Source organism: Vollenhovia emeryi, unplaced genomic scaffold (assembly GCF_000949405.1).
Source record: "Vollenhovia emeryi isolate VEMERY1.0 unplaced genomic scaffold, V.emery_V1.0 DF939256.1, whole genome shotgun sequence".
Taxonomy (NCBI): Eukaryota; Metazoa; Arthropoda; class Insecta; order Hymenoptera; family Formicidae; genus Vollenhovia; species Vollenhovia emeryi.
The window spans coordinates 124965-144889 of NW_011967110.1; the positions used below are offsets into that span (position 1 = coordinate 124965).

The following is a 19925-nucleotide window of genomic DNA, read 5'->3' on the forward strand; positions in this document are numbered from 1 at the left end:
TAACACTCTAGGCGGGCGTCTCACCAATTCGACCACCGAGGCACGTGGTAATATTTATTAGAGTTATTCGAGAGGGGGCAATCGTTGGAGGCATTGTGGTGTACAGATTTACGGCATTACTGTGCATTACTATAGGCATTTTTGGGTATTTTTGGGGCATTAGTCCTTGCTGGGGCATTATAAGGATAAAATAAGGTAAAACAAGATAAATAAGATGACATAAAATAAGATAAAGTAATGCCCACTGGGCATTAATGGCCATTGGTGTGCAAGATTTGGTCAGCGGTTTTTCCCTCGGAGTTGTTGAAATTCTGAAGCCCCCCTCTCTCCCCCTCTTTTTCCCTCCCCCTCTCTTCCTTCCCCCGTCTCTCTCTCTCTCTCTTCTAATTGAACGTAGTGTCCTGGAAATACGAAAATGTTGAGGAGCGAGAAAGGGAGGGTATTTCTTGGTGGAAAGAAAAATAGTGCGTTTAATTACAACAAACATTCCTGGACTACCTGTTGCGAAGCATGCGAAAAACAATCGGCCGCCGATCGGAAGACGCGCGCATGCACGTATGTAAAAATCAAGTAGCGCGGCCAGGCGTAGCATTTGTCGTCCGCCATTGCGGGACTATCGCCGCCGCGCGGTACCTCTATCAGCATTGTGAAATTATTGTCGCGTGTGTATTCCCTCACGCTCGCCAATGTGCACGGCGATCGATGCACGTGGCGTAATTATGAAATTACGAGATAAGAAACGTGTTAACGTATTCAAATGGAGATCGCGCGCGTTGATGCGTTTGATTATCACTTCATTCTCTTTTCAGCGTTCCTGAAAAATGTTTACAATTCACCGTGTTCTCCTTTTATCTCCGACGCCCGCGAGGCTGAGTCACGCGAATACAATTTGCACTAGTTCCACGTAGTATTCGGAAATACAATTTCGCAAAAAGAAATTACAGATCCGGGAAATAGTTACCGTGTGCACGACGCGTTATCGGCCTCGGGATAAGTTGGGATAGAAAAAAAATGCGCGCGGTCTCTTTCCCCCCCCGCGTTACCGCGGCCGTTCGTAATTGCGCTTTTTCCCGCTTGATAATCTCGCGCTCTCGGCAGGTAGCGCGAGAACTGGAAGAAGCGCCGGGAAGAAGCGACGATAAGAAGAGACGAGACGCGGAGGGAAAAGGAAAAACGCGCGCCGCGTTTTTCCAACGCGATCTGCATTTTTGTGCTCGCCGCGCGTAAATCGCCGCCCGTCGTTGTTTTTGTCACCGCGGCAGAGACTCGCGTCCGCCGCCTTTCAGCCAGTAATCACATTAGCGCACTTAACGACGCCATTACGCCGGCCGTCGGCAATCCGAGGAATTCTTAATCGCCCCCTGCGCTCGCTGTCCGGGGGTGGTGGGCGGACTGAACACCGGCCGCCGGCGCAATTAGACATTCATGGGATCCGCGAGAGAGAGAGATCGCAATCGTTGTCTCTGCGGCGAATCCATTATTTCGCGCCGCCGCTCGCGAGAGCAACGCAAGAAGCCGCGGCCGAGCCGCGCGCGAGTAACGATCGCCGGCTTAACCCAGATTTGAATCGATTACGAGGCGAGCCGAGCCTGAGCCGGCTCCTCGCCTCTCTCCATCCTCTCTTGCGATCTCTCTTTTTTTTTTGTAAATCCCTTTCCTGCCTCTTCTCTCTTTCTCCGCGCGCGGATCGCGTCCTTTTTCGTTATTTTCGAAATCGCGCGCGAGATCCGAAACCGGTTCACGTTCGGGTATGGGGCACGTATCCCCGGTGCTTCCTCGTCTAATTTCCCAGCTAGCGAAATCGGATTCGCTCGTCCTTCTCGCGCCGCGAGGATCCTCGCAGGCGCGAAATTAGCGGATCCGTTACGAACCGGTTTAAACCCTCTCCCGCCCTGCAAGCGCGACGCCCCGGGCTCGGCAGAAGGGTATTCGGATTAAGGAATTACGTAAATTCGCGCGGCTCTCTGATAAGATTGCCCCGTGCTTGTTCGCGTACACAGCGAACAAAAGTGCTTTACGTAACAGCGTCTCTCCGTTGGGCGCGTTCGGCTGGTTCTACAATAGACGTCGCAAGCCGCAAGAAATCGGCCAATCGGACAGTCTCCTTCGCCTCATATTTGGCTGCGATTGGTCGATTTCTTGCGACTTGCTGCGTTCATTGTAGAACCAGCCCGAGACCACGCTGTCCTGCGAGGGCTTTGACGAAACGTGGATGCGACGCGAACTGGACCTCTTTTCGTCACTTGTATATTTACACTACATTTACACAATTTCAAAAAAACTCTCATAAAGTTGTTCAAAATGCCACGTTGTTTCACGATTACACGATTTTCAGGGTAAATTTTAAGAGAAAATTCTCTCCGTGTAGATCTCAAGCAAGTAACGCGCAGTGTAAGACAGTCCATTGTCAGCAACGAGATATACAAATCATTAGAATCTTAGCAGAACATCCTTACATGTTAATACTTGCTACACACATCCTTTGTTCCTCGACACGGAGGGTTTGTTAAATACCGTGCAAATTGAGGGAACGCTGACCGCGTAAATCGAGGGACGAGTGCATATTAGATTAACGAAATGAAAATTTCGATCCTTTCAAACTCCTTAAGAGGATCCCGAGGGGAAAACCGCGGACCAAAATCGTGTACACTAATGCCTACTAATGCCCAGTGGGCATTACTTTATTTTGGTATCTTATTTATCTTGTTTTATCTTATTTTGCAATGCCCAGTAATGCCGCAAGTCTGTACACCACAATGCCCTCAGCGGTTTCCCCCTCGGAGGATCCTAAAAAAACTCACTTTATAAAGGATTGAGGTTACCCAACCTAATATGCATATAGTAAATAATTGATTGAGGTTAGGTAACCTCAATCCTTTATAAAGTGATAATTTTAGTTTCTCTTCTTTTTTATATAAAGTCGACTGTCCCTGGTTTTGTCTTTATGCGCACTTTAATCGTGTGGGAGGATTTTGCAATTTTATAAAGCCAATATCAAATTTAGTTCGAACTACGAATTGAAACTTTCAAATACCAATATCTTTTTTATTAGACTTCTGAACTGAGTGTTTTAAGTATGAAAATATTCTGCCATGCGGTCCGCAACTTATCCTGGTATTATTCTGTGCGTAAAAGCTAACGAAAAGAATCACAAGCGCTAAAACTATATGTGACTGCGTCGGTAAAAAGAGATGGCCGAAGGATCCTCTTAATCGCGGCGGCCGTTCTCCTAAAATAATTGCGAGGGATACGTGAGACACACTCTGGGTTAACTGAAAATCGAGTGAACTTGATGCGAAAATAACGCGACGTGAAAATAACCCGCTCCAAGAATAGCTCGCGTGTAATTTAATTGTCATGCGGAATCTCTTAAAACTAATCCAATCCTGACAGAGGAACGCCGCATACACTCGCGTCTAAACCTAAACTCGATCTCCGGCCGCATTACAGCCGATGCAATTAGCCGCGAGTCGCGTTTGCGTGATCGAGCAGCGGCGTGTGTCTCGCTCGATCTAAATGAAATGCAATTTATTTTTTAACGCGTCCCTCATTCTAATCCGTCGGCGGTGATGGCCGTCGTGTTGACGGTCTGTTGCGAAATCATGTGATGCCGACGTTTTACACGCGCGCCGTTTTTTTTTTTGCGCCGTTTCCGTCGATTATTTCTTTTAAAGCACCCTAATTAAGAGCTATCGCACTTCGCCACCGGATCACACCGGCATCGAGCGTGAGATAATACGTGTGCCGCGGTTATTTCAACTATAATTATCATAATTTTCCGTAGTGTAATTGCGATATCACGCGATACGCGCTGTATAATTTGAAAATCGTTTTCTCGAACGGCGATAATCCGCGAATAATCATGGCAGCTAGGTTGTAGCTCCAGTTACACGTACGTATATAGTAAATAAATAGGAATGGGTTCAAACGAATTCGCGTCGTCGAGAGTCGTCGAAATTAGAGTGACCTGGGTGGTCGATTCTTCTTCGAAAATCTGACAGAAAAGTTGAAAGTCGATTGGTTAGAGGCCCATGCGCACGGCCAATCGACTCGCGGCTTTTCTGGCAAGAGCAGAACGTTCGCGTACGTTTCTTCCTCGGACGAATTGAAGAATCGAGCCCCTGAAGTAGCTGTACGAGATCTCGTGCTTGTACCTAAGTACGAGAGCCGACTTTGTCCCTCTCGGAGTCACACTCCTCCCGCGCAGAATCGGAGCCTGATTCCGCAGCCGCGTCGCGACGGGGGTGTTCTTCTCCTCCCGTCCGAAATGAACGGCGATTCCGGTAACGCGATCGTTCGCCGGATTGCAGCAGGTCCTCTCTCGGCCGAGCCCTTGGGAGTCCGGGCCCGGGTGGTGACAGGGATTCTGGGTGGTCGGCCGTCGGACTGGGCAAAAGGAAGCTTATGTCAGTAGCTCGGTCATATTTCTTCTGGTCTTAAAAGATCACGTGGAACGTGGGACCACCTTCTCGCCCGCGTGTGCGCGCACGCAAACATTGCGCCATCGCGCTCCCTCGTATTCTCCCTTTCTCCCTCTCTCTTTCGTTTATTCTCATTCCGTGCAACTTCTCTATATTTGCCTGAAAAGCTTCCGATCCGGCATTCATTTCTGCCCCATGGTGTCGCCTGATGCGGTCGTGTGCCTATTGCGAGATTCTTGAAGGTCTGGTTTCTCCAACGCCATTTAACCTTGACCCAGCTTTTGTCTCTTTCCAGTGCCTATCCCTTTCGGAGAAAGGGATAGGGTGCGAGTTAAGCTGAAATTAATGTTCGGTGAGGTTGGGAAAACAGGGCCTGAGAATGCCATCGGAGACTGACCCGTGTCCATTTTTCACGCAACACGCTGCGCGCTCGTGCAGTTCCGGAATTGTGTACAAGTTATTTGTCACGCATTTTATCATTGTTGGGGAAATGGATGTCGGGGAAAGGGAGGAAAGGCAGTCGAAAGAAAGGTAGTCGAAAGAAAGGCAGAAAGTGAGGTAAACTTCAAAGTAAAGTAGGTCATTTGTAGCAAAACTGACGCAAGGCCTACGGGCGAGTCATTCGAAGGAGTTCGAGTCGTTCCCAAAATTTACGAACAGTGCGATTAGAACTATATGTATTTGTCGAGCTCGCATATTAAAATTCATGCCAATTCGCCGACGAGGCGATCTTCTTGAAAAATCAAAAAGCGCGAATCACCACGAATTGTGCACAGTTTCGCAAAATCACGATGGGCAAGGGTGAACGTTTAGTTGTTTTTATATTCTAATGGCGAGAGAATCTCGCGTGAGCTCAAACGATTGGGAAAATTGGGGGAAAAAGGGGGCTATTTAGTGCGTCTTTCTTTTTTACTAAATTGAATAAAACCGATGTTCTTTTGCAATTTCAATAACTGGAAGCTTATTTGCAAGATATTTACATTTAAAGGCGACCATATTGCATCAATGCGCAAGGGAAGAGAAAAATGTCGGCCATTGTCGTGTTTATACAATTTTTATGATATTTCTGGAGAAATTCTTCCAGGTATCGCACGCTGCGTTTTTACGCGAAATTTCTTTATCATTTTGTGCCGCTGCCGTTTCGCGCGGTAGTTTCTTTTTTTCATTTCCCCATCCGTTTATCCGCCTGTGCATCTCTTTCTTGGAAAAACGGAGCTGGCGAACGTGTCGTCGCCGAGATAGGCTAGATTTTCAGCCGGAAAGCCGATTGTTCGCAAATTAACGAGCGACGTCGGGGCAAGATGCACACGTCCCGGCAATTTTACCGTGCGTGACGCCGCGGAAGGCCGGCGACGACGCATTCGCGACTCACGCGAGAGACGCGCGTGTCGAGGTGTTAATTTTAACACACCGGGCTCTTTTTTTCCCCCTATCGAGCGCGCGCGTCCACCGGCTGTTCTCGCGCGAAAGCTTCTTGCCCAGAACCGGGCAGTCCTTGGCCTCGACGCGGCGATGGCTCAATGGGGATACACCGTGCGATTTCGAAACCCCGCGAGAAAAAAATAAAAAGGGAGCGGCGTGAACGCGCGCGCGCGCGTACGTGCGTACTTGCGCGCACTCGCTCGTTCGCGCGCCTCCTCTTTTACAACTCGCGAGCGACGTGACACGCGTGCCGCGACGCGAACTACGGACGTGGCCTCCGCAGCGCATTATTATTAGCCGGCCGCGTGTGTGCGTGGACGCGAGAGTGCGTGCGTGCGTGCGTGCGTGCGTGCACGCAGATGTGCGCGCACGCAACGCGCGAGCAGCACGCGATGCGCGTAACTACGGGGCGCGTTCAAGGCGCGCTTCGCCTCTCCTCTCTCTCTCCTAGCGTTCGCTCTCCCGCTCGAATTTCGTGAAATTTCGCGCGTCGCACTCACGCGCATTCCGCGGACATTCCACGTGCGTGAACTTGGCATTCCGTTTAATTGTTCGTTAATCGGTTCTTCCTAGAAAAACGCGCAGCGACTCACTATAAAGTCAGTTTATAACAATACATTTTTACAAGTTCTCCTTGTAATATACCATTTATTAACACCGGTTTCGTCAGCGTTGCTTAACTTTAAGCTTAGCTTCATTCGTTCTTGGTCTCTTTCCCACTGTTACTTTAGAAGGAGGCAAACATGAATTAAACTAAGGTTAAAGTTAAGCGACGGTGAAACCGAGGCCAAGTCGATTTACTTTCCCCTTACATCTGTTTTTTTAAACCCAATGATATGTAGTGTTTTGAAGCGACCTACACTGGCCAGTGCTTTTATTTAAAAAATAAAAAGAACGACGTTTCGGTCCCAGATTTGGATCCTTTTCAAGTAATCTGTTCGCACAATTTTATTGTTAATGATCTCATATCGTTCGTTTAGCCAATATCGTTATGTTAGTAACGTTAGTAAGATATATTAGTCAAAAATTGATTGCACTCTTTGGTTGAAGAGTGCAAAGTCAATTGAAATTGTTAAACACGAGTAAAAGTGTCGAGAGATGTGTATTGGACGAGATATCAGATTGATTAGTTCAATCTATCTGTTTCTTTAAAGATACGTTTAAATAATAAAAAGATTAATTGTTAACGGCGACTCCAATAGCTTGAAATATTATAAGCTCCTTTAACAGTGAGTTTTTGCACGACTTAATTTTTCTATTTAAAAGCGCCGTATTTCTCCTCGTTCAAACCGCCAAGAGGTATCCTGAAAATCCACACGGTTCTCGTATCTCGGAATTAAGTTGATAAAGTTCCCTGTCGAATGCATGACTTTCTACGAATTTCAAGCAGCGAGGAAAGATCGTTCTGAGGCGATTAAGAAATCCGGCAGTCGGCGATAAAAAGCCCCGTAAGAGGACAACTCGTTTCGCCTAAACGGAACGCAAATTGCTCGGTTTGCGCGCAAAACGCGGAGGTAATCGCCGTCAAACGCGGCGTCGTCGTCGCCGCCATTATCGTCGAAAATTTAGCAAAACCGGTTTGAGCGCGACGAGGGGAGACGCGTCGGAGCCGGCGCGGTGTGTGACCAGAAGCCGAAATGAAAACGGGAAGCGACGCGTCGAATTAGTGTCTGACGGGTCGATCATCGCCGCGTTTTCTGACCCGGCCACTGGCTCGGCCGGCTTACGCGAGGCAGTTTCTACCGTTCGATTATTTCATCGAGAAGCCGAAAAACCCGCCTCTGCGTTTCCCGTCTCAGCGAAGCGGGAAAGAAACGCGCCCGGTGACTCATTAAGTCGTTAGCCCGTTCTCCCCGGAAACGAAGGATATTCCCCGTTTTTATCGGGGAACCATCTTCATGAACGATGTAAATATGACGGGTATACCCGTATCGCGGATAATTATCCTTCCTCCCCCTTCTTAAAAATATTTTAGAAATATTTATTGCGTCTTACTCCGCGTTAACATTGAATGCTATCTTGATGCTAAGGCTCGGGGCTCGGTACTAAACACGGCTGTCGGATCCTCCTCAACCAAGTCCTCAACCCTCCAACGATACGCGATTTTCACATTAAGCTAATAAATTTGCCGTATCGGACAGCCGTATCTGCGCCGGTAGACGCGGCGCTAAATGGAAATAATAAGAATACGGGCCGGTAACAGTCTTTTCCGTGTGGACAGGCAGTTTGCGCGGAAGAGACGAGCCGTGCCGCCGGCCGGCGCGGCCCGTTTCTCGTCGACGACAACCGCGTCGATAAATTTCCCCGTGTACCGCCGCACGTGCGTGAACGCACTCGCGAACAACGCGGCCGGCGGATCCAATTTGAGATAAACGCGCGCCGGAAGACGCATTGTTCGCGCGGAATAGTACAAATTAACAGATCGATATCGCGGGCCCGGCGCAATTAACATTGTGTACACACCGGCACGGCGGCGGATCGGCTTTCTTGAAAATCTGACGGTTTAATTAGGCGCCGGCCACCACCTTGTGGCAGATGCGGGGCCCGGTCGATTAATTAAACAGGCGGCGGGCCCCCCGATATCGTCCGGGCTCATCTCGCTCATTTAAATCGACGCGGTTCGCGATAATCGCAAGCCCGCTTCGGGGATTCCCTTTCCGCGTCTTATACGCGACGGTCGTTGACGCCGCATTAAATCTCGATCTCAATAAGTTCTAATCGACGTCGCCATCATTTCGTTGCAATCTGGACGATAGTTTCTAATCACAGACAGACGGCTTATTGCCAATATTCACACGCTTCGGTGGTCGAATTGATGACGACATCCGTCTCGGGTAGTAGGGAGATCCAGGTCCAGGTTCGAATCCATAGAAACATTTTTCACAGTAACTTTTTCCCACTTTGCTTCCAAAGAATGCTTATTTAGCATTCATTATTTTGTATTTTGTATTTTGACGTCAGTTTCAGACAGAGAAGTATCGGCGAGCAGGCCCGGGCATAGGCACCTAGACCGAGCGTTTGCCTATATTTGAGCAGGGGGGGGGGTAGGGGTTTTGCGTAGGAAAGGACAAACTCTGTTTTGTGCTATTTCGTTCTCTCTTGTTCACATGCGAACGAGAGAGAACGAAATAGCACAAAGTGAAGACCCTGTAATCGGAGACTGGTTATAAGAGTCAAATTTCTTGGTCAAATTCCTGCGAGTGAGAGAGAAACATAGGCTATGGGCCCGGGTTTTCCGAGACTACCTGTCTCTTCTTAGATAATAGTATACAAAAAGATGGAGAGCGACTAGCATCTGGGTAACAGTTAACCAGAAAATGAAAAGCCGGGTCTAAGAGTACCAGCATGACCGTATAAGATGTTTCGGTTATTTCTGAAATTAAAGTTGTATACGCGAGCTACAATTCAAGGACGAATAATTATTGAATTAATGTTAACAGTCTCTCGTAAACGGTGTGTCTTATTACAAGCTGCGCATCGGTGTGTGTTCACAGGACCTTTCCACTCTGGTATAATCGGATCGCCGATGAACATCGTCACGGCGACGGCGACAGTGGTGACGCAGGAGGCGCTCTTGGGCGACGAGGAGGCTGAGAATTGCGAGGGCGGGAGCGAGAGCACCGAGAAGTCCGCGAACGAGGAAGACGAGGAGGTGGACGTCGACGTGGAGGAGTGCAGCAGCGGCGATGACGTAGCGGTCGACGGGGCGTCGTCCGACGATCTCGCCGGGGGTGGCACGCCCGCGCGGAAATCGAGCGTGGACGGCGCCTCCACGGACGAGAAGCAGCCGCGTCTGAGGACCAGCTGCAACTGCGAGGAGCTGCGTGACGTCGAGTGCCAGCTCGAGACCAAGGATCTCTGGGACAAGTTCAACGACCTCGGCACGGAGATGATCATCACGAAGACCGGCCGGTAAGTGACGCGTGTCGATCGGGCGAGATGCGAGAGTATCGCGGCAAGGTTTCGATTCGTTCGGAGAACTCGATGCGAGCCGCTCCGAGAAACGTGGCGCGATTTCGAGCGAGTCGCTGTAGGACGAAGAGTCTTTGAAAAAGAATATATCTTCTCGTTTCCATCGCTTTCCTAAAGTATTTCGAATAGATCGGTAAGTTGAGCACTTTACGCTTCGCGGGGACTCTGGAATTCGTGGCAAGTTCCACGAGAACGTCGAGAACACGCGGTGTAATTTGTCCACTTCGCAAAAATTCCCGTCCCTTTAATTTCGCTAAATAGATCTTATCTGTATCATTTATAATTTTATCTGTGCGAAGGCTTATCGATTATCTCGATATACACGCGGCAATTTACCTACAAATAAACATGTATTCGAGTAATTTTTTGTTTTGGCAAATTAATGGGACCGGTCTCAGGGAGGCTGCGGACAAGGGAGATCGCATTTTTAACGCAGACAGAGCTCGGAGAGGTCCCCCGGGTCTCGCTCTTTCAACTTCGCCGTCCATCGACAATTATCTTTCGATATCGCAACGCGACTCCATATTCGCGCGCTCGTTAATCGGCCGTATTTGAAAACCGCGACGCCGAAATGAGCGCCTTTAAGGGGACGCTGGAGTGATTCTGCACTCTTGGCACCTTTCGCTCCTAGAACTATCAATTTGTGAAAACATTTGTGTAATATACAAATTATGTGGCTTTTGTGCACGAACCGACAGTGTTCCACTATTCGGACTAAATCAGAGAGCAGCATGGTATCGCTGAAATTAAGTTTAGAAGCCTAACAAAAATCTATTCACTCGAATAAGTTATAGGCTACCTAAGGAAATTATGTGGCTTTTGTGTACAGACCGACAGTGTTCCACTATTCGGACTAAATCGAAGAGCAGCATGGTATCGTTGAAATTAAGTTCAGAAGCCTAACAAAAAATCTATTCACTCGAATAAGTTATAGGTTAGGTAACCCATAATTTATTCGAGTGAATAGATTTTTTGTTAGGCTTCTAAACTTAACTTCAATGATACCATGCTGTTCTCTGATTTAGTTCGAGTAGCGGAACACTGTCGGTACGTACACAAAAGCCACATAATTTGTATATTACACAAATGTTTTCGCAAATTGAAAGTTCTAGGAGCAGAAGGGGCCAAAAGTGCAGAATTACTCCAGCATCCCCTTAAGGGGTTTGGCACCTTCTGCTAATCATACATCACCCTGTAATCAGAGACTGGCCACAAGAGTTCGTCAAATTCCTGCGAGTGAGAGAGAAACATAGGTCACTCATGGCCCGTCTCTGATTACAGGGTCTTTAGTCCATTTTATACGTCGATGGACACGAGCAAGAACGTCCCGCGGACGTCGGGACGTTGTCGGTAGCGCGCGGCAGCAACCGACTACGTCAGCGTACCCGAACTAATGGATTTCATTGACTGACGTTTTACGAGATATTTAAGGGAGTTTCGGACGTAATTTATCGCGCCTGTTTACGCGCGGACGCGCGCATTTTTATAGGTATGCTAATAAAGTTCGGCCGGCGAGCCGCAGCTGCGGCCGGGATGCGTGACCGCGTTCGGAATTATGAGATATTCGTGCGCACGGGGTTAGTCGAGAGCTGTGCACCATCGGCTGTGCCCGGGTGCGTGTGCTATGCGTGCGCGTGCGTGCGTGTGTAGACCTCGAGGCGCTACCGTGATGATCGATGCGCCACATTATCGCCCTGAAGTTCGCGATCGCGATCGGGGGACCCGCGGTACGCTGGGACTCCGGTTCTTCAGAAACACCCCGGAGATGCTGCGCTCGCGATAAGCTTCCAGGCTAATTGCGAGATACCGCGCGCACCGGGTAGACCGGACCTGCGCCTCTTTCGCTCGCCGGCGTCGAGGTTCGATTATTGTTATTGATAATAAGTGGCAGAAAGCGCTATTCTTAGTCGCGACGAAGAAACATTTCGACATTTGCCCGAGAACACTGCCCATTAATTAAAAAATTTAAGTACGTTTGGCTTGAGATATTAAGTTCTGCACTTTCGCACCTTTGGCATTTAACACTGTCTGTTTCGTAGAAACATTTGTGTAATGCACGAGTAAAATGGCTCACGTGTACGGATCGAAAGCAGCTTGCTATTCCGGCTAAATTAAAGAACAATATGACATCACTGAAACTAAGTTCGTAAGTCTAATAAAAAATAATAGTGAGCAACACACATACTACATGTACTGTATGTATGTGTTGCTCACTATTATTTCTTATTAGACTTACAAACTTAGTTTCAGTGATGCCATATTGTTCTTTCATTTGGCCGGAATAGCGAGCTGCTTTCAATCTGTACACGTAAGCCATTTAATTTGTATATTACACAAATGTTTCCGCGAACTGACAGTTTTTAGGTTAGAAAGGTGCAAAAGTGCAGAATTACTCCAGCATCCCCTTAGCCAAAGGAAACCTCCAACCGATTAGAGACCAGGAGACCGTCTAGCTTCTGCCCAAATCAGTGGTGAGGGCCAAAATGTCGTCGCATTTCATGGGCGCTGTTCGCAGTCATAGTTGCCAGCCAATTCATGAACTACACGTGCGCCAACGTTCGAATGTTTACGTTGTTTGGTGTGAACCGTTGTGTCAAAAAAGTGAAATCATGTCTAAAGTGTGCATTGACTAATACTTACGACTCCAAAATTAAATGCAGTATTTACATTAACAGATTGCCAAGCTTATGTTCTCCAGTCTTCTTGGTTATGTTGCACGACGCTTCGAAGTCCGGCACGCGTAGTTCATGAATTGGCCGACGACCATGACCGCGAACAGCGCCAATAAAATGCGACCATATTTTAATCCACCCTCACCACTGAAGTTCGGTCTCCTGGTATGTAGTCTTCTTGGGTGAGATACTCTGGGTGGTTGCCACTTTCCTCCAAGAAGTGGCGTCCGTAAGACCAGCGGTATCCGCGGCTGGATTGGAACTCGGGTATTTTCGTTCGTTTATTTACTAAGCAGCGCACATTTCTCTGCGCCACGCTCGCCACTTTGAGGGGTAAACCGCTGACCAAAATCATGTACACGAATGCCTACTATTGCCTACTTATCTCATTGTCTTATTTTATCTTGCTTAATTTTTTTATCTCCTTTGTGGCTGCAGTTCCTTATATCATAATCTTCGCCGATATTCGATTTCAGTATTCTCCATCGGCAATGAAAATTAATGCACCACGCACAATTCTAAAACCGCCTGGATTCACGGAGATGGAGACCGCCGATAAAATTTCTGCGCCAATTGCGTCCTTTCTCTAACTTGGTTTTTACGAAACGTCTCGTTTAATTCACTTAGACCGCGCACTTTAATTACAATTAAGCGCGTATTAATCATTCGCTCCGCCGGACATCGTTTTATTTTGCGCAGTCGGAGCCGCTTTGCTTGGCGTAGCGCGAGGTTCGCGGCGCGACGTGTACCAGCGACGCCCGTTGTATATTTATGCGGTGCAGAAAGTAGACGATAATCCGATAAGCCACGCGGTTGTAACTGTGAATGTGATTGCGGTTAAGTCGCGCCGCGCGCGCAATTACGAGGCGCGCACTGAGAATTGCGCAAACAGGTGCCTTCCGATCGGGAATCGCCCCAAGTGGAATCCGCTCGCGGCATATCTCGCGGAGTCCACGAAATATTCCATATATTTGAGAGACCGGAGAATAAGCCCCATTGATAAGATCCCGCCCGATTCGTTCTCCATCCTGCGCTCATTTAAATCGCTCGTCAGGCAACAAATTACGAGATCGGGAGCCCGAAGCCCCTCGCGGCCTCGAGCGACCGCTTCAGATTGCCGCCTTGATAAATCCACCATCGCGCTCCAAAGGCATTATACGAGTTAATTCTTTCTATGAATGTGTACTTTCTTACCTCTCCACCGCGGCGCCCCGCGGCTCGCCGCACCGCGGGCTGTTTGTCGGTAGAAATGTAGCTGTTACCGAAGCACAACCTTGAGGTGTTACCGAGGTGATCAACGTCGGTTGTGCGCTGTGCGTCGTGTTTGTCCAGAGCGCGCTCGGATATTAGATAGTGTAGAGACCCTGTAATCAGAGACTGGCCATAAGAGTTCGTCGTGAGCGAGAAACATCGTAGAAAAGTGAGATAGCCTATATGTTTCTCTCTCACCCGCGGGAATTTGACGAACTCTTATAGCCAGTCTCTGATTACAGGGTCTCTAAGGTATCGTAGTATTCCGGATGAGTTCCGCGACTCCGCTATTAACGCCCGCCGAGTCCACCTCGTACGCGCAACAATGTGCGCGACGCGTGACATGCGGTACTGTTACGTTATCGAGAGGAGAAAGCGAGACGCGCGATAAATTGCGCGCCGATTCGTTCGACTTCGTAATCCCTCGATCCTCTCGATCGCGAAGTACTCGCGCCGGGTATCGTTGCCTCGCGGTTTCACGGTGCTGGGATGCGAACTTCCCGGGCCTCCGACATTATTGCGAAGTGAACGAACGACCCCCGGATCATCCTGGAGCCGCGATTGATCGACGTGACGTGCTTCTCGCTACCTCGGTGGTCGCAATAAAAGGTACAGCCGCGCGGGGAAACAGTAAAATCAGAGGAGCAGGAAGTAAAAGTGAGCGCGCTATGCAGGAGGTAGAGATGATAATCGATAAGCCGCGCGAGCTTGTAATCGAGAGTGCGATTTCGGATAAGCCGGCAGGCCTCTAATTACGAAATACTTAGCGGCTCTTGGGGAGCCGGGTAATTATCGTCGAACGTAAGGTGCCGGGGACGAAGGGGCCCACCTTCTCCGGCGGGCAGAACTTCAGAACGCGATCGACGGACTGCTACATTATAGCAGCCCGCGAAGCGTGTGTGTTTACGCCAGCGCGCGGAAAGCAGATGATAATTGGATAAGCCGCGTACGCACGGGATGATTTCGGATAAGACGGACGGCGCGTAATTACAAAACGCCGCGAGAGAGCCTCGGGCGGGGAGGAGCGATGATCGCCTGAGAATATAAACCCGCCGCAATCCGTGCAACCTTGAGACGTCGTCGCGGGGAACGCGCGCTGCCGTGTTATCGTCGCCGGGAAGTGGAAAGCGATAGCGAGTTCGGGATCCGTTTACAATGTTGCTGGGGACTGGTCGTGCAGAGCACAGGTTCGCCAACTACGAGAGGAGAGTGCGCCTCGCGCTGGCAAATAACTTTACAAGTGTGAATTTATTAAGCCGAATGCCCGTGAAATTGAACGCGTATTTGGCGCTTTTTGTCAATTCTACACGAATAGAATTAGCCGGTTAGATCCCCGAATAGTAGATACACGGTACGGGAGGCGATTTCAAGGGCACAATGAGCTACCGGAGCTACGTTAAAAATTTTCGAAGTAATCCCAGGGTGTGTCGCTGCTCTTCGTGTCCCCGGGCCGGGCGACGATCGATATATCAAGAACGCAGCATTGCACGAATAGCGTCGTTAGCACGAGCAAGTCGGCACGGAAACCCAGCCGAACGTCAGTTCGCCGAATGACAATACGAATTCGGATTCTACCAATCAGGTGGAATTGTCTGACCCTACGGGGAGCCAAGACCGTAAACTCCTTCGGTTTCTTCCCGGGGTTCCTCTTCTTTCCCACGTTCACACTCGCCACATTTCAAAACCATCCCTCTCTCTTTCCCTTTATTTATCGCTTCCTTTGCGTTCTCTGTAGCTGTTTTTTTAGAAACGCAGGACACATGTCCAAAGTCGCAACTAAATGGTAAATATTTCGGCAACAAAGGTTGTCGAAAAAGTGTCTAAACATAAATCTTTCGACATCTTCCAAGAAAACGACGTGCAAATAACCCGATTTGCTAGGGGCGAAAAGCATTGTACGAAGAACAATCGAAAGATGAACTTAATACATCATCGTCGAGTCACGCCTTTATTTTTTCGAACGTCAAACCTCATCCTCGTCCTTTCCGGTCTCGAAGGACCAATGTCCGTTCTGGGGGCCCTTATGCGTCAAACGAGCCGCCGATGATGCAATGGTCAAACTGCTTTTCTTTTTGTAGAAGCGCGACGGAATGCGAAATACTCGCTCCGCTATCGAGGAGAACGCTATCGGTGCCGTTGTCGTCGTCGCCGCGGCCGTGCGTTTTTTTCAACGTTTAAGTGGGTAACCGTGGACTGTGAACCGCACGGAATAGGAGGTGCGGACGAGCAGGTCAGGAGAGAGACAGGATACCGGCGGATAGAGGGTACTCGTCACGCGAACCCTTCATCAAGGTGCCAGCAACCTACATTATACACTCACACGCGACCCGGCTTGGGACGATCGTGTGCACGTTACACCGCGGAGAACATGCACAGAGAACAACATGTCGAGAGAAGGAGAAAAAGAGAGAGGGAACAAAAGATAGAGAAGTCGAGAGGCGGTTGAGAAAGAGAGAGAGAGAGAAGGGGGGTGGTAGATAGACATCTCTTCATTTTAGACCCCGTTTTCGCGCGGTTACACGAAGTGCATATAATAAATACGCGGGGTAACAGCCTTAGAAGGCCTCCGACTGGACTAAACACACTAATGCACGTAACGAATACGAGAGATAACATCCTCGGGAGAGCTCGCGATGGATTGAGGACGGAGACTGCGTCTTGCATCGAATATATCAAAGCGGCATATACCAAGCGCGATCGAGAACACTCGCGTGTCTGGTGCAACGATGTGTAATTAATAAATGCAGACTCCGCACATTTATTATTATCATTTAAGTGTCAATCTCGTCGGATGTCCTGAGAAGATGTATTTCATTATTACAATTTGTTTACAAAACATAATCTACAGAGATTCTCTCGGGCAATTCATTTGCGGGCATTTTTGTTGCATACAGAATATTAATATTTCTCCGATATCAATCTCCCAGGCTTGTACGGTGTTAATATCTTCGATTCCGCCTCTTTAGTTCTCGACCGCAGTAGAACGCGGCTCGGCTTTTGTACATTGAACTGTCCAAGCTCCGGCGCGCGTCGTCTCGGCGAGTTGTCGCTTTCTCTTCGTTGTTTCATTTCTTCTTCTTTTTTTTTCCATATAGGAACAGGGACATCCTGCCGGGCGGTGTCACGATCGTCAGGACGTGAAACGCGCGACAGCCGCGGCATAATTACAATAGGCAGCGATGCCACCTGGCGCGCGTCGTTAGCTCGGTAAACACATTTTAAGTTTGACTCGGACTCGGGTCGGAATCGGTGTAATGTCCAGCGCCCTTCCGTAATCCATTTGCACTAACTTCGGGCGCGATAGCCCTTTCCACGGGGAGGGGAGGGGGAGGACAGAGTCGGGCTGTCTTGTGCCCTGTCCCCTCCCTCGTGGCGCGCGGGAAAGATATACGAGTGGTTCAAAGGGGGGTCGAGGTGTTTCTGCGATTACGGCCTCGTTAGCCACGGGCGATCGAGGGCTTGTTTGTTCCCCGCCTAATTTGACGGGGAAATGCGCCGTGACGCGTTGTGGACGCGAGACCCGCCGACGAATATCGAGCTGGACGATCCGTTGGCGCGGTTGGAATCAAAAAGAAATTACCCGCAGGTGATACGAGGACGTCCGTTATCGCGATCGTGAAAAGTGATGGTGGAAAACACTTGAATCGGTTGAGCCGCGATAATTTCTCTCTGGGAGCAGTAAAGGCCGGGCCATGTGGCGAGCGAAGGTTTCGTTTTAATTATAGCTATTAGTATGATCTTATAAATACTCGAGCCCGTACGACGGTGACGTAATTGACTGCCGAAAAAATTAATGTAGAGGAACGAGCGCGCGTTTAGACGCGAGTTAATTGCAGAGCTGTTTAATACGTTATTGAAGTTAATGGAATTTGGGGCGGTTTCTGAAACGAATGAATTGCGAGCGCGTAAAATCTCCGTTTGACATACAACGCGAGGGAAACTTTGCATCACGAGAGAGTCAAACTTCAATATCTTCTCCGCGAATGCTATTTTCAAGCGGGGATTCCCTTCGCAAACGTTAGCTTCGCAAAGTCGTTGGTTTCGGGGATTCGGGGATGTAAAGCGACACGGTAGCGGCAATTTCGGTAGCGACACGCGTTCCGCATTCGAGAGCGACACGCGCCGGACGAATTGACTCGTTCGCCGCGCGATCCTCGTGAAAACATGAGTCACTAAGCACGGGATTCACGGGGGTACAAGCGTAATGCGCGATAGGGATCGCAAGGGTGGCGGCTCTCGAGGGAGAGGCGTCGATCGGTTCGATACTTAAATAGTTGGCGCGCTTATCCGGCAGGGTGGTCCGTTTCCCTCCCCTCCCTAATAGCAATTTTCCGGATGATTTATTGCGTCGTACGCCTGAGGTTTGCGGAAACGCGACGGATCGCGTACGCGGCCGAAACAACCGTGAGAATGGTGTGGTGTTGCACGTGTGCCACGATTGCGAAATTTATTCTTAGCGTAACCGTGCGTGCGCGCGCGTGCAGCAGGTGAAAGTCGAGCACACCTCGTCGGAGGAAACGTCGTCCACGTCAAGGCCGGCTTCGGGCGATAAGCGAGTTAGCTGCAGCTGCCTCGGGGTGCAGGGCTGAAGGAGGTGTAAACGACCCTGATGATTTTATAGAGTGTCAACTCGGAGTAATTACGATAGCGCGGGCAGCCGCGACATTTTTCGACGGCGGGATTAATATTCCGTATTATGGCAGCGTGCGTGGCCACAGATGGTGGCCGCTCATTTCGTAACATATGCAAAACTGTACGGAGCCTCGAGATACGAGTACTTAACACTTGTCTTGAGTGGAAAACAAAAATTCTTAGTAGATTGATTGTCATGATAATGCCTAAGTTCAATGGAAAGCTCGGGGGCACTTCCACAATTGTTGATTAGATAATATTGCTACTATGCGATGCGTAACATTGTAACGCATTTGAAACATTTTGGATTGAGTGGCGAGCGTGGCTCGGAGAAATGTGCGCTGCTTAGGGCCAGTTTCGCAAACGTCGGTTAACCGTTAACCAGAGTTCAGTCGACTCCCTATCTTTTTCCATCTTGTTATTTAAGAAGAGACGGAGAATCAATTAACCTTCGGTTAGCAGTTAACCGATGTTTGCGAAAAACTGGCCTTTAGTAAATAAACGAACGAAAAGATCCGAGTTTAAATCCAGCCACGAACACCCCTGGTTTCTTTCGGACGCCACCTCTCGGACAGAAGTGACAACCACCGAGAGTGTCCTGCCGCATATACCCCTTTAGGTGTACAGCCCACCAGGTTGGAGGTTTTCTATGGCAAGGTTAGCAGGCGAAGATGAAATAAAACCAAATGCTTAACCCTTTGCACTCCTATGTCGAGTGTGATCTCGACATCAGTTTTTATCTCAGGAACCCCTTTGTCGAGTCTCACTCGACATTTTTTCAAGTCCAAACCAATAGATGAAATATAATTCGGAGTGCAAAGGGTTAAAGCACCAGAATGAACTGGATAGAACAGGCTTTAAGGGGGTATTCTAATCTAGCGGGTCGAAAAATCAAACTTTTTTCTTACATATTGTACAAGTATTTGGTATGAAAAATATGCCTGCGAAGGGATTTAGCCCGATTCGCCAAATTAACAAAGTTCTAGCATCTGACAGGGAGCGATCTCCGGCCGCGCGCTTGTATCACCCGCTCGGAACGGCGCTCAACTGACTTCGCTAGAGAGGACAGAACAAATCGCAGAGAAGAGAGAGCAGCTCTGCAGGATTTCTATGAGTAAATCCTACTAAGAATTTCTTTGGTTTTTTGTTTCGAATAAACAGAACAACCGTAATCGTGGAAACCATGGACCACCTTTCTTTTTTCATCACTTTGTTCAACTGTGTTGTACACAGCACTTATGTATAGTTATTTAATAATGAAAATTTTTTGAAACATACTTTAAATATGTATAAATATGTAACAAAATACACTGTTCCCAAAAATGTTATACTAAAAAAATCGCAAAGATAGCATAAATATTCGGCTTCTAGACTAGAAAGAACCCCCTTAAGCCTAATACACAAGGAAGAAGAAGGATTGTCCTGTTGTTATCTTTAAAGTGGATTCTTTGTCGCTCAGGGATACGCAGTTTCCTAACGTATCACGTACAGCACACTGATAAAAATTAATGCGAATTTACAAAGGAATTTTACTTATTTCTTGGTAAATTTGCTT

General features: G+C 48.6%; 1 protein-coding gene across 1 annotated transcript in view; it reads left to right on the top strand.

Moving 5' to 3' along the window:
• The window catches only part of LOC105559733 (T-box transcription factor TBX20-like), a 70368-nt gene that overhangs the window by 7672 nt on the left and 42771 nt on the right, over positions 1–19925 (top strand). Inside the window, exon 2 of the mRNA XM_012008256.1 lies at positions 9338–9755. Within this exon, the coding sequence (XP_011863646.1) occupies positions 9338–9755 (418 nt within the window). The remainder of the gene's footprint in view (positions 1–9337; positions 9756–19925) is intronic.